This window comes from Phragmites australis, chromosome 7 (assembly GCF_958298935.1).
Source record: "Phragmites australis chromosome 7, lpPhrAust1.1, whole genome shotgun sequence".
NCBI lineage: Eukaryota > Viridiplantae > Streptophyta > Magnoliopsida > Poales > Poaceae > Phragmites > Phragmites australis.
The window spans coordinates 19877573-19892466 of record NC_084927.1 but is presented as its reverse complement, the minus strand read 5'-3'; the positions used below and the strand labels follow the sequence as shown (position 1 = coordinate 19892466).

Genomic DNA, 14894 nt, shown 5'->3' with positions numbered 1-14894 from the left:
CCAACTTCTTATCCTGTTCCGTGAAAATGAGACTGCTGCCTGTTCACCACGGTGTGCTTGCAGCTTTGGATTGAGGGTTTATTTGTCAAGTACGGAACGAATAGATTGTTTAGCTGCATATTTTACACTCGCTTACGAGTGCCTTTGACGTAAATCGTTCAGAAACCAGCCAACTTGCTAGCAGAATGCAAATACTTGGAACACAGGGATTTGACAGGGCTCCTGCAGTTCCTGCAAACCGTGTGAGTCTGGTGTGCGTGCGTGTACTTCTTCCTTATGGTCAGGAAAAGAAATGTTCTAAGTAGATACAGAGCAAAGGAACGATCCAAGCAATCCAGAGTAGAAAAGGGTACAAAAGTATTCTTTTTCGCAGCACGACAATGAGTGCAAGATTTTTTAGCATAAGCATTTCTGCACCCATCTGCAATTGAGGATAAAGACGTTGACAAATAGCAAGTATAAAAGCATGAGCAGCGAGGTGTTTGCTTTTGTTCAGCATCACTACACTGGCGATTCTACGTAAAAGTGTACATGCAAATGCTTATACATCAACGAGAAAGAATGAGGAAAACACTCCTTTCCAGCTTATTATATCCTTATTCCCATAATGGAGAACATGACTTGTTTACATGAAAAATGGGAAATATATAAAAGAAAAGGAAAAGGAAAATTTCGAGAGCGAAAAATTCGAGCCCTATGCGATTTCGCTGAACTATGTTCAAGTGCACAACAGAAGATTCATGCTTGGAGGATGGCAAGAGCAGAAGAGGGCAAGCACGACTCTACTACATCCCTTGAGATATCCTTGCACTTGACGAGGGACATCAAATAAGAACCAACAGAAAACAAACAGAATACAAGCGTACCATAGGAGATGAATAACAAAGTTGCTCAGTATTGGAAAAAGAAAACAAACAGAATGCAAGCGACTAGGACATATTTCTTGACTCAATAAACTAAAATCGGTTAAACGTACCCATTAGCATCTACAAATCACTGAATGATGGCATGCGTGTTTAGTGGTACTGACAAATGAAGGCAGGTTGTGTTGTGAAAAAGATATGACATGGGGCTTGACACAAGAAAACTTCAATAAATGCTTTCGCAAGCATAGAAATATTGGAACAGATAAAACCTCAGAAGAATGAGTAGGTCCATTGTTTGTATCAGTCATGGCATCGAATGCTGCTTCTGCCGTCCGTATGTACTGAACTATGAACTGAAACCCACATATATTAAATTTCTGTCCGAGTGTATGTCTAAGAAAGGATCAAGACAACAGAATAGGAATACCTGAACATACTAGGCCCTATGATCTAGCAGAGAAACGTGATTACTTAGCAACAGAACACAGTGCATTATTCAGATACAATGGACTTGAGTTGCATACCACAGCAGAGAAATCGGCTATGGACCTCTTTAATGGACTGATCAAATTTCCTAAATGGACCTTTCACAAAAAAATCGGCTATGGACCTCTTTAATGGACTGGTCAAATTTCCTAAATGGACCTTTCACAAAAAAAATCGTAAATGGACATCAATCACATATCTTGACAACTGCACTAAGCCAAATATACATATATTTTTTATGGGCTTATTCAAGATATGATCTCAATTCACAACATTTCTTGATTGTTTTTTTTTTTGAACGGAGAAAAAACAATCAAGGAATTTCGTGATTTGAGATCATATCTTAAATAAACCCATAAAAAGTATTCATGAAGAAACCTGTGATACTGAAAAGAGGGACAGCAATCTGGTCAAGAACATTGGAGGGTCTTCTGAGATATAGATAGCTTGAAGAGGTGAAAGTAAACCACACAAGTTTTGCTGCTCCTTTATATTGTGAAGGAAGAGTCTGATAATTTGATCCTCGGCTCCTCTCTGTATGCATGATCATGCTACCGAATCACAATCTATGGATATCGTATCTACAATGATGCTGACATGTTGAGTATTGCTGAAACTAACCTCAAACTTTCCTTTCTGCATGGAAAGTGAAGACACCAAAACCTCGACAGCCGAGGATAGTGTTTGCTTTGATCTGCCAAAGACATCACAAACGTGGTTTATAATGAAGGGATGAGAGACTGTTACATGCAGAAAAATAGGAAGCATACAAAATATGTTATATCCACAGATTAAGTCGTGGATGTGAATGCTTCTGACAAAGATACATAATCAAGCAGCACATAATGAGAGTGAACCTGATTCAGGGTCAGGGTTCACTTTAGTGGCTCTGGAAAAGTCCTGCCACAGGATGGTTACAGGTTCCACTGTACTGGTAACAGATAGGATTATTAAAGCACTTTAAAATTACACACATAATTTGATCAAACTCTTACCAATCTGATTCTGACCACAAGGAAAAAAACATGTTTGAAATTGTAGGGCTAAGATAGATAACTAGAGAGCGATGAATAGACGTCTTATAAATTTCTTACGAAATAGATGATCTACTTCTTGTTCACCTAACACATGCTCTTCAAAAACGCACAAACGGAAGCATAAACTTTAGAGAGATAAAACGAGAAAGAAAATTCCAAAGCAACATAACTCTATAAATAGAATATGAACCATATGCTCTATTTAAGACCATTCTATATGTCTTTGTGCACAAAAGCTTAAAACTTAAATGAATAACAAAGCAAAAATACAGTTATCGAAAGAAGCAACTCTCCAAGTTGATGGCCTAGAGGCAATGGGATTCAAGACCATCTTAAATACATGAGTATATTTACGTTTATGCCTCTAGCAACAAAAGAATTACTTCACAAAGGTTGAAAAACTACAGCTCAAAAAGAAGAAAATGACAACCGAAAAAGAAAAACTTGTAAACTTGCAAGAGAACCAATAGAGAGACTAGAAAAAGGAAAATTTAAACAAATGCAAAAATATAAACTTCATTACTTAAAGATGTCAGCTCTATTTTAGATGGATTACAATAATTTTTCTCTTAAAACTCTCACCTATTACATAGAATAAGTACTCATCTTCATTTGCTCTAAATCATAGAACTAGGCTCTCAAATAGGTGGGACAAGGAGCTCAAATAGTTGATTCAAACTCTCTCATAGCCTACCCCTTTATTTATAGACGTAGAAAGCTTGACCTCTAAGTTTCCTAGCTTATTATCAAAATACCCATTTTTTATAGTACACGTCTACCTACCACTAAGAGTATTTTAGTCCATCTCTTGCTCCGTTCATAGAACGGTCATAGCGCCTTCACGACTTAGCTTCACTTCGACACAAACTTCACGATGGTACCACATACTCCTTTACACAAGCTTGCTCTCCACATGTACAGTTAGGATCACCCTTGACTCTGCTCGCCCTATCTAATCGTCTGGCACCAAGCACCCCGCTTAATCTTGATCACCTTATCGCCGACCGTCAAGTTGCATCTATCACCTACACATCATAAGACAAGTACATAAGTTTCTTCAACTCTATTTCTCTCCATCTCTAGTTAGTCATAATCATAATCATGCACTGTAATACATAGACATACTCATGCAAACCAAATTCAACTCAACTCAATCTTTATCAATAACTTATCGTATATAAACCAATATACATATCCACTTGGTTTCTTAGAACGTAAATTTTGGATGACACATACAATAAAAATATAAGTTCCAATGGCATTGAAGGATTTTTCTCAAGATAAATAGGCATGCTATATTAAACTATACTACTACTTGTGTTGTTGAAATTAGTTTAATAACCTTGTACTTTTATAGCTAAGTGTTAATAGGAAGGTATAAAAAATCCTACAATGCATAAGAAACGGAAGTCACATGAAAACAAACAATTTTACAGTCAACATCATGGACCATTGGATGCCGATAATGGCTCGCATGTCGTCTTCAACCTCCCACATCTTCTCTTCCTCATGACAATTTCTTTCTCCCCTGCATCAGCGCCTCACCTCGCTCCCCCATCCCGCCTTCCTCTTGTCATCTCTAGCGGTGCTCCCACCACAATCCGACGACGCTGGGCTAAGACCACTTCCTTTCCTTTACTCCTGTTGACACCATCCATTGGTCGTCCTCTGCCATTTGTAGCTACCATCATTGGCCCTGGGCCAGCCTCGCAAGGCTATGCCTCTGAACTCAACAACGATGAACCCCGAAGCTAAGCTGTTGTTGATCGTCGATTGTAACGAAGGTGCTATTGAAGTGTAGATTGTTACGAAGGTGCTATTGAAGCGTAGGAAACACACTTTCTTAAGGTTGGCTCTCCTCTTTAAAAGCCATGTTACCAGTGGCGGGTCCAATATTTTCAACTTGGGTCTACATACCTATCGCGATCGTGCCCGCGCGCGTAGCCGTGTGCGCCCCATCTCGCTCATGCCCATGCCGCCGCCGTGCCCCGCTTAGCATTTGGTAGGGTTCCAGTTTCTCCCATAAACATTTTGGTTCTGAATTCTTACTGAAAACATTTTTCTAGTGAATCAGAATCAACTTTGAAAACTGTTTGGCTAGATGTCTGGATTCGGTTTTTTAAAAGAGTTGATGGCGGTGTAATTGACACTTCGTCCTTTGCTGATATGCTGTTTTTTGGTTTTATTTTGCAATAACAACAATTACAAGCATCATCTACGATCATTTATTTAGCAATTGTTGCATGCATTTGAATAATTGGAATTGATCAAATTCATGAAAATTGAGGTCATGTGAAGAAGGTTGAAATTTCACTATATAACTTAGAGCTGGAGATAATTTTAGAAATTAGTCCATTAACTAAGATGAATATTGGTGATTTTTTCCTAATTTTTGGAATCCTTTTAAAGCTCTAAAAATTCATGGAAGGTGCAAAAAGAATCAACTTTAATGAATTTTAATTTGAATTCTGTTCAGGCTTTTTAAGGGCAACAAGTTAAAATAGGTTGCTTATGAATTATAGAACCTACACAAAAGTTAGTAGATTTTTTTGGATCTTTTAGAAGGTCTAAACTTATAGGTAAAAGAGATTGGAAATATGGATTTTTGAGGTAATCTTGCAACAGCTCAACAGAAGGGCTGAATCGGGTGAAACGGCAATTCGACTCGATTTCATGGAACTTTTGATCGCTGTTATTTGGATATCGTTCCGTAAGAATGGCATGTGAATCCGGAACGTTCGGAGCAACCAAACTAGTTATAGTAATAATTTTTACAAATATTTAGTTGTAAATCTGTACATCTATGATCTCTGCCTCTGCATGTTACCCAAGTGTCGATGAGCCAAATTAACACCATGCATCAAGGAACAGAACTGCAATGCATAGCATTATTACTTGTTCGATTGATGTTCCACTTGCAGCTACGTGGCTCTCATGTCTACTGCAGCGCGTATGCGTCGTCGTGACCCGCCTCATGCAAGGGCCGCTCGGCGCGGGCGCGGGCGCGGGCGTGGCAGGCAAGGCAGCCGGCGTCCCCCTGGGCGCTGCATGCCGCGGCGCAGACGGGCGCCTCGCCGACACGCCTGTTCGCGCACCCCATGGCGCACTCCATCGTGTCCATGGCGCACCCCACCATGCAGTCCACGATGCTCCGGGTGCCCGCGGCGTCCGGGTCGGGCTCGCCCTCGGCCGCGGCGGCGGCGGCGAGGAAGACGAAGACTAGGGAGGCTAATAGCGCGGTGGCCGCGCACCGCGTGGCATGGGCAGCGTCCATGGCTCTTATATAAGCTGTTGCCCTGTGCTAGCGTGGAGGGTTTTTCCCCCCTTTTCTCTAGGAATGTTCGTGTGGACCTGTTACGGGACTATGCCAATGCCACTATGGGACGAGTGCAGGGCGACCGAGAAGGGCGAAGATTTGTATATGGGATCACAGAGTAGACGGGACATTGGCATGGCTTGTTGGGCTGCTCTCGGAAGCACGCGCATACGAGATGGATGCTCGGCGAAGGGAGACACGACGAACGTGTGAAGAAGAGTGAAGAGGAAGGAGACCCTCTGGCGAAGATAATAGTATTGTAAGGGAAAACAGTGATGCAACAGTTGAGATGGCCGAGTTGGTCTAAGGCGCCAGATTAAGGTTCTGGTCCGAAAGGGCGTGGGTTCAAATCCCACTCTCAACATTAGATATTTTATTTATATATGTCGCATTTCTCTGCTCGTTTTGTCATTTGCACATCCTGCCTAAACAGTATATTTTCCCCTGCTTTGTCGCCTGTAACTGTTTTTATTTTTTGCCGACTCCATGTTTTTCTTTTGGATTAAATTTGCCAAGAAGGTTAATGTATGAATAAATTTGGAAAAAAAATATTAAATTGCATCTTCTAGTAATATGGCATATGGCAGATCAAAGTTGGTAGCATGCAAAAAAAATTCAAAAAGTATGCTCATAGCTACTCACTAGAAAACTATCTTGTAGGCACCAGAGCATCCTCCTCTCCCCTACCAAAAGGTTATTTTGCCCTTCTATGAAAAATCCCACTTGATTTCTCCCCATCTCGCAAATTAGTGGTCCCGCTTTGTCCCCCCCCCCCCTTACTACTGCCGACTAGCAAGCACAGAGCATATCCTACCCTCGGACCATGGTATGGATGACCCATCAACTTATTTTTGAAAAAGAAAACTATGATAGTCATGTGCACAGACAACGCAAAAGGATGTTTCCTGATGTTACTAGCACAACTTCTCTAAAATAGCTTGAATAGTTCTCAGCTTTTTCACACCGGTTGATTATCAAAGCAATTGTTGTACTAGTAACATTGAAAATGTAGACGTGTGAGGGGGTGGACTCGTGGATATATGAGTGCAGTTTGCATGTGTAATGGTGCATGTGCTTGTGTGTTGGAAAAATAAAAATAGTTCTCGAGAAGGACGGGTCTGGCTCAAAAAATGGAAAAGAGGGTGAAAAAAAGAAAAGAAAAGGATGAATCTCATGAATGTAGGATTTTTTATATTTCCATTTTTCAAAGTTTAGAAAAATAGATATCCGTTTGAAAAAAATAGCAGAAATAAGTTTATGTCGCCCACTAGAAGGGCGACGAGTATATGTCGCTCTTTTAATAGGCGATAGGTTATGGACCCTGCGGTTGAATAGCTAAAAAAATTAATGACATCGCTATGGTGGTGGCCACGTCCTCCTGTCGCCCGTTAGAAGGGTGACAAGTGACCTGCCACCCTTCTAACGAACGATATGAACATTTGCGTGTTCAAGGCCTTACTGGAAAAGCGGTCACCCTTCCAACGGGGGGTATCTTTTCCTATATAAAGCATCACGTCCAGCCTCCACTCAATGTGCGCCCATTCTTTCTTAGCTACCAACAGAGAGTGAGGAAGAGAAGGAGAGAAGGAGGAGAGGAGAGAAGGGAGGGGAGGGGAGGGAGAAGAAAGCGGCGAAGTTCTGCCGAAATCCATCTCCAGCAAAAGTAAATATTTTGATCTTTGTTTTTTTACAAACCAGTTATGTTAGCCATTAGATATAGGTTTAGACATATGTTAGCAATCAAATTTAGGATTTAGTGATATTAGACCTAGTGTTATTAGATCTAGTTTTTTAAGCAATGTAGTGTAATTATTGAACCTAAATTTTTAGGATAGTTGCACTGTTATTACATCTACTATTTTTTAGCAACGGTTAGACTTAGATTTTTAGAGTAGCATTATATATGTGTTTTTTATGTTTTGTTGTTGTAGATCTAGCAGATATAATTATTGTTATACAAAATAATAGTATATTTTTTTGTCGATCGTGGGCAGCTATCACGAATAAGTGGCAATTCATAATTTTTTATGGGGAAATGGACATTGTTTATGGTCTGGAATTGGTAGATTTGTCGGTGTATGACTCAATGGATAAGGATATAGCTAGACCAATGTAGAAGAGTGTTGGATATTTGTACGACTAGTTAATATGGGGTTTCAAAATAGATCTCGAGTTGAAGTTTCATCTAGCCCTTAATTGTGAACTTGATAATTAATGACAATACCAATGAACTAACAATTATATTGAGAATTGTTAGTATGTTGTTCCATAGATGATACATGGAGTATTGAGTATGGATTTATTAAGGAATGCCATGTGATCAAGAGAAATCCTAATTAAGGAATTCACATTTAGAGAAATCAGAAATCCTGATTGAGGAATTTACTTTGAGAGAAACCAGAAAACCTTCTCTCTAAATGTTCGACGGTCTGACCACTAGGAGTATAAGGTTGTCAATCAAGTTTTTATAAATGTGCTATGTGCTTCAGAGTGAGTTGGGGTTAGGTTTCATTTAAAGATAAGTATTGAATTAAGTTATTCAATATGCAGTATTGGAAGAGCAAGATTAAGACACGCTTAGGGCATGTTTGTTTGAGTTGGAGATTATGAAAAGCAGCTTATAGATTGTGGATTGTAAGAACTTGGATTGTAAAATCTGGATTGTAAAAGCTGTATTGTAGATTGTTACAATCTGGTGGAAGACGGATTGCTGGATTGTTACAATCTGTGTGTTGGATTATAACAATCCAGCTTTTCTAATCAGCTGTTTGTTTCAGCTTTTGGATTGTGATCACAATCCAGCTTTTACAATCCAGCTGTTTGTTTCAGCTTTTGGATTTTGATCACAATCCAGCTTTTATAATCTGAAATAAACAGGGCCTTAGTTGATACCTTATGTGCTTGATGCTTGTGGTTTATATCTTGGTGTTGAACCGGTGAAGATAGTGTGAAAATAAAAGTCTTCCGCGCTTGGTATATGGAAGCAATCAAATGAACTTCATTAAGCTTTTGGAAGATTAAGAGGGAATCAAGATGGGAACCGAGGATGGATATCGTTATCAAGCTCAAGTGAAGAGTTGATGACAATCCTGGAAGAAGTATTGAGACTCAAATGATATGTTCATCAAGTCCAACGGGATGGCTAGCTCAAGGCAAAGTTATAAAATATAGGACATTTTCTTTTACCAATCAATGGTGATTAGAGAAGAGAAATAACTTGATTGATAGGATAAATATCATACTATTAAGATGAGTCTAGACGATTGCTTGAGTTTTACCATGTGTTGATAAGCTCAATCTTGCATATGTATTCTCTCTTTCGTCGGATGTTATAGTTCCCAAATGTGTTTTACAAATAGCTCAAGTCCATGTTCCTATTCCGTATGATATGTCACTAAGTTTGGAAATATGTTTTGCAAATTGTCATAGTGAATGTTTTAATTCTTGGTAGCATGGAAAAGTTAGTTTAAAAATTTGTTTTGCGGACAAATGAGGTTCATGCAGTTTTTTTGTGACGGGTCTTTGGACTATGTTTCTAGGTTTGAGATCAAGCAATTAGTTATGATGTGTAGCTCTCTGAATAAGCTTTCCGTAGAGTCCAAGATCACCAAAATTGAAGTTATTACCATTTTTGTGTGTGTCATCTGTGCTGATCTAGGAGTGGCGGTCCGACCTTCAAGATTGCTGGTCTGACCGCTGGAGCTGATATAGAAACTTCATTTTCCTGGATAGGGTGTTCGATCTAACCACTGGAACTATAAGAGAACTTTCATCTCTCTTGAATGATTGGCGATCTGATCGTCGGAGGCCTAGAAAAGCTATAACGGTTAGTTTTAGAGCTGTTATCTTGAGTGACGGTTTGACCGAGTTGTGTATTGTGGTCTGCCCACCAAAAATAGAGGTTTGGGTCATCTAGGGTATAACGGCTAGTTTTGATAGTGTAGCCTATATATACCTCTTGTCTAGTGACTTGTAGTAACTCTCCTGCCCTCATTAAGCATCCTTGAGCTAAATAAAGTCTTCCCCACATATTTGTACGTGTGTTGGACATAGAGAGGGTTGCAAGGCAAGAATCAAGTGCATTTGTATTAGAGATTGAGCTTTAGATATTTGGTGAGAGTCGTCTTGGCTTATTACTCTTGGTGTTTGCCAACACCTAGACTACGCGGTGACATTGTGATCCAGTGATCTTCTCAAAAAAGCTTGTGAGAAGATCTAATGTGATTGTAAGAGGCTTTGTGCATGTCTTGCCAAAGTGGTAAAGTGTAACTCTAGTGGAATTGAGGTAGTGAGTGGTTCATTGGATTAATCTAGCTCAAAATCAAGTTGCTCATGTTGAGTCTCTTCTCGTGGTGAGAATTGTATACTTTATAGAATAATGGTAAATGCTTGGACCTACCTCAATGTGAATTAGGGGAGATCAAAAGGTCTTCGAGACCACGCTAAAAAATTTGGTGTCTCAATTGTGATTTGTTTACTTAAGCTTATTTGCTTTATGCAAGTTACATTTCTAGAATTATAATTGCTTATATGCCACTCTAGATTGCAAATCTTAACATAGACATAGAATTTGATAGTTTTTTGGAGGGTTTTATATGTGTTGTAACCGACCTTTTTAATTCTGCATCTTTATCGGTTAAGTTGGTAGATAAATTTTAGAACTGCCAATTCACTCCTCTCTAGTCGGCCTTCTTGATCCTACACGAGTGACAATAAATTACTATTAGTATTGTGAGCAACCATAGGACTGATAGTGTTTTTTTGGAGATGTACCCGCGTAGTGAAACCCAATTTTGGGGAGGTACCTACATGATGTAATTGATAGAGGTTAGTCACCTATGTTGTTTGTGCAATGTAGATACAAGAAGGGAGTTAGAGAGTTATAGGTGGAGACGATGTGGAGGAGGTGGGTGATGAAATAGACTTTTAAAACATAGACTTTTTAGATGTTGTATTCCCAGAGAACGTGACCACTCTAGATAAAGGAATTAATTGATTTTCCCAACTATTTATGTGGATTTAGTCCATGAACTACTATAGATTTTTTGTATGAATAGGAGTGCAGGAGGCTACTTGTAGAACGAAACCAATCATCTGAAGCTCTTATACTCCTCCTAAAGTGTACAATACATATTATCGTATCGATTAGTTGTACGAATAAAATTGTCTTCTTCTACTCTTCTTGTTCAATTATTTCACATATCAAATTCTAAAAACACAAAATTCTAAAAAGCAAACAATTAAACCGATGTCACAGACACTACAATCGCAACCTCCACACCCTTAGCTTGGACACACGGACCTATTGTCCAATAAAAAGGCGACATCAACCTGTTATATATTGGAAAGGCTACAGAAAGGGCGTCATGTCAATCCAGTGCCATATTGACATGTTGCATCATCCTATCTCCTGTTGGGGTGACAAACATATTCTTGCTATTTTTTTTCAAACAGGCGCTTATTTTTCTAAATTTTGAAAATGGAAATAAAAAATAGAAAGTTCACTGTGTAAGCAGCGCCTCCCATGATACAACACTGTTGGCCCATCTGCCCATGGCCTCCATAGCTGCCCACTGATTTGTCTAAGGCCCTGTTTGGGGGAGCTGGAGCTTATGGACTTTTTCTGAAAAGCTGCTTTTCTGAAAAGCTGTTTATAGCTTCTAAGATAAGCGGTTTGGTTTATAGGCTTAATTTTTAGCTTCTCAGCATATCAGCTTTTCAGAAAAACCACCCTCAACCAGCTTTTCAGCTTTTAGTTTATTTCACCAGAAACCAGCTTTTGCTTTGCAGAAAAACTCCTCGGCAATCAACCTGTTTGGAGAGCTTCTCAGCTTTTCTGAGTAGCAGAAGCTGCCAGAAGCTCCCCAAACAGGGCCTAAGAAAAGGTCCGCCCGTCCGCACGCGTGGAGATCTGCTCCCTGGCGATCCAACGGCGGATATCACTGCATCACCCCACTACAGACCGCAACCCTTAACCTCGTCTACCCTCTGCCTCCCGCCGCCGCCGTCGCTTTCTTCTCCGGAGAGACCTCCAGAGACCAGCGAGCGCGGAGCCGGAGCAAACCCTAGCCTCCCGCCATGGTACGGACGGCGATCGCCCATCCCGTTCCGCATATTTCTTGTTCGAATTTGATGTTGAATTTATGTCTCTGAAATCTGACCGGTGTAATTTTGGTGGTGGTGGTGCAGGTGCTGCAGAATGACATCGACCTGCTGAACCCGCCGGCGGAGCTGGAGAAGCTCAAGCACAAGAAGAAGCGCCTCGTTCAATCCCCCAACTCCTTTTTCATGGTAACCCTTCTGCATCCTCTATTCAGGAAAATCTGTACTCTCGTTTGTGCTCCGTATCTTTGATGGAATGTGTTCGCCTGTAACTGCGCGTGCTGATTATGCGCGGGTTTCCAATTGTGTTGCTAAGATCACGCGTAATTTAGATAGTTGCTTCAAGCTACTGCGGATTAGAAGCATCCACAAGTAACATGTTCTACGCTCATATACCTTAGCATCAATTATGTGATGGATGGCAGCTCTGGCCCTGCTTCAGGGTTGTTTAGTTTCGTATGTAGGTTGACTGCACCTTGCCATATTTTGATAGGAGTTGGGATGGAACTAACTTGGCTCGATACTTTTTTGTGCAATTAGAATTAGAAATCTTTGGGAAAGCAAAATATGTTAATTTGCAATCAGCATTGGTCGCTGTTCTAATAGCCACCGCCTAGCCCTGATTAGGGGATAAGCGCCTTTTAGAATATTGGCATTGGTACTAAGTGAATTGTGTTGTGTCTACCCAAGACCATCGCTTAGGAATTCAAATTCTGTTTCCATTTTTAGGGAAGCTGCCAAGTTTTTGTGCTGTAGTATGCTATTTTCATTTAGTGCTTGACTTTTTGGCTGCAATGGTTTCTCATGCCCACCTTTCATGCTAGCATCAATGATTATTTCTGTGTGATTATCCATTTTCTGTTGACTCTAATGATATTGCATTGTTTTCATGCAGGATGTCAAGTGCCAGGCCTGCTTCAACATCTAAGATTTCTTGACATGTTTCTCCTAACTGGTTGTGTGCGTATATGAATTTTCTGTTACTTATCCTTTGCTATGTTCCATTGATATGATCTGTGATCTTATTGTTGCACTATCTGTGATCTTACTGTTGCACTAGTTTTTTGAAGTGGTTATTCTACACTACCAGGGTACAATATCACCTTTTCTGTGTAATATTAGTGGTGCATGTAATCCTTGTCACTGGTTACTGCCCCAGTGCTGTTCTGGTAGCTCGCATGTGTACACCACTCTTGTCATTGCAACCCTTGGGCTTGTTTCATTAATTCTTGCTCGAACAAATTCAGTCTGCGTCACCTTTTAATAAAGCTTAACCTCTGATTTGGACATTTCTCTTTTCAACAATGTATGTTGATGTTAATGATTATATTGGCCCTACTGAATACTACATGTACCATGCTATCAAATCTTGTTGCCTGATGTTTTTTTGGTTAATTTAACATCTGCCTCATATTAATGAGTAACGTCCTAGAATTTATGGACGCACTGAACTGAAACATTTTTCCATTGGTTGCAGCACTACCGTGTTCAGCCACTCTCAGACTGTCGTGGTCTGCCCGGGCTGCCAGACGGTGCTCTGCCAGCCTACTGGTGGGAAGGCCAGGCTAACCGAGGGGTGCTCCTTCCGCCGCAAGGGCGACTAAGAGATGAAAATCATCTGAAAGCAAAGCTCTATTGATCAAACTATTTAGGTACACCGGATGTAGTCTGAATCTGGCCTCTGAGTGAACCCATGTTTGATAATTTAATCTTTCGCTAGAGTTATGTCGTAACACTGGTACTTTTTATTAACTGGGAGTGCGAGGTTAGACTGCCGGTATGTATCCTAGTGACGGTTGTCGTCAATGAATCGTCACTGGTACATCACGGAGCCGGTCTCCCTCCCCTCTTGTACTTTGGATGCAATCTGAGTCACTGGTGGTCTTGTCTGCACCTTGTGGTGGCAGGTTTGGGGCTTGGCAGCCGGCAGTGGAGAGGATGAAGAATCTGGGCACTGAACTGTGCGACCGCATAGCTTCCATTCGCTCAGAGGAAGGAACATCACATATGAGCGCCCTCTCTGGAACTGGAAGGGGCATCCGGGCTTTGATCTAAGAGCAGTTGAGACCCTGGCCGTGCGAATGTGAATGCGGTCCTACCTGAGCTGAGATGTCTGAACTCGGCAGAGGATGGAGACAAGCTGAGAAATGAAAGCCGAGCAACGCTACTTCTCACACCCGGCTGGTGAGACGACACCATTCGAGTAATAAATTGAGCCGTTTTCCAAACAATGTGCTGAAAGCCCATAGCTTTGCTACACAATATCGTACCGAGTAGTAGCTGCTCCTTGGCTGAACATTCCTGAAAACCTCGAGGACACGACACGGCGTGCCGGATCGTTCGTGGTTTCTTAATCCAAAAAACATCTGACATAAGACACGGTGTGATAAGATCCGGTTCTGACATTTTGGTGGCTCAAGATGAGATTAAAAATGAGATACTATTATTAAATATAAATCGTACAGATCTAATTTTTTTAGTTTTTCTTTTAAATTAATATACATAATATTTATATACATATGACCGGCCCTGGGTGTGATTGTTTTGTGTGGGCATGGGACATTGTCGATAATAGACGCCGGTTAATCCAAATCATTCGCGTCCCGAGTTGCTCTGAGATCATGCGGTGGATCATCGGCTAGCGCTGCTAATTATTACGGTTGAAATTTCTTTTGGAAGAGCTGAGAAAAAACCATGAGTGCAATATATATCCCTTGTTGTTTGTTTAGCGCCTAAAGCTGCAAATTGCTGCATTAGACATCTTTTGTATAGTTAAAAAAAGACACGAGTGCTATATATCCCTTAGGAGTTAAGACACCTTGTGTGATTCCATTTTTGCTTGTTTACCAATATCAGTTCTTTTTGTTAACATTTATCAAGGGCAACTTATTTTTGTCTATCAACGAAGTATGCCTTTCGACTTTCTCTCTTAATTTATCCATCCAATTCCTTTTTCTTTTTAACTTTGGAGATGAACTTCTCATTAGCAGGAGAGTACATGCAACACTCTAAGCGTTACCTTTCTCATCGCTTTCTCAAGTGGGGAAGCAGCCTAATCATAGATTTCCGTCAGAGGAAGTTTCCAGG

The 14894-nt window shown here is 40.5% G+C and overlaps 1 protein-coding gene and 1 non-coding gene across 2 annotated transcripts; both read left to right on the top strand.

Moving 5' to 3' along the window:
• The first annotated feature begins 5988 nt into the window (after positions 1-5988).
• Positions 5989-6069, top strand: TRNAL-AAG (transfer RNA leucine (anticodon AAG)). The gene has a single exon. It is a non-coding gene; the product is annotated as a tRNA-Leu (tRNA).
• Positions 6070-11633: 5564 nt separating this feature from the next.
• On the top strand, positions 11634-14189 carry LOC133924119 (uncharacterized). Its single transcript, XM_062369518.1, has 3 exons — positions 11634-11786; positions 11895-11996; positions 13285-14189. The coding sequence occupies exons 1-3, from the start codon at positions 11784-11786 to the stop codon at positions 13444-13446; spliced, it is 267 nt and encodes an 88-aa protein (XP_062225502.1). The 5' UTR covers positions 11634-11783; the 3' UTR covers positions 13447-14189.
• The last annotated feature ends 705 nt before the right edge of the window (positions 14190-14894 follow it).

Bases quoted from the DNA above. Each gene is read 5' to 3' on its own strand.
- LOC133924119 (XM_062369518.1), top strand. The intron at 11,997-13,284 runs GTAACCCTTCTG...CATTGGTTGCAG, and splicing joins CCCCCAACTCCTTTTTCATG to CACTACCGTGTTCAGCCACT.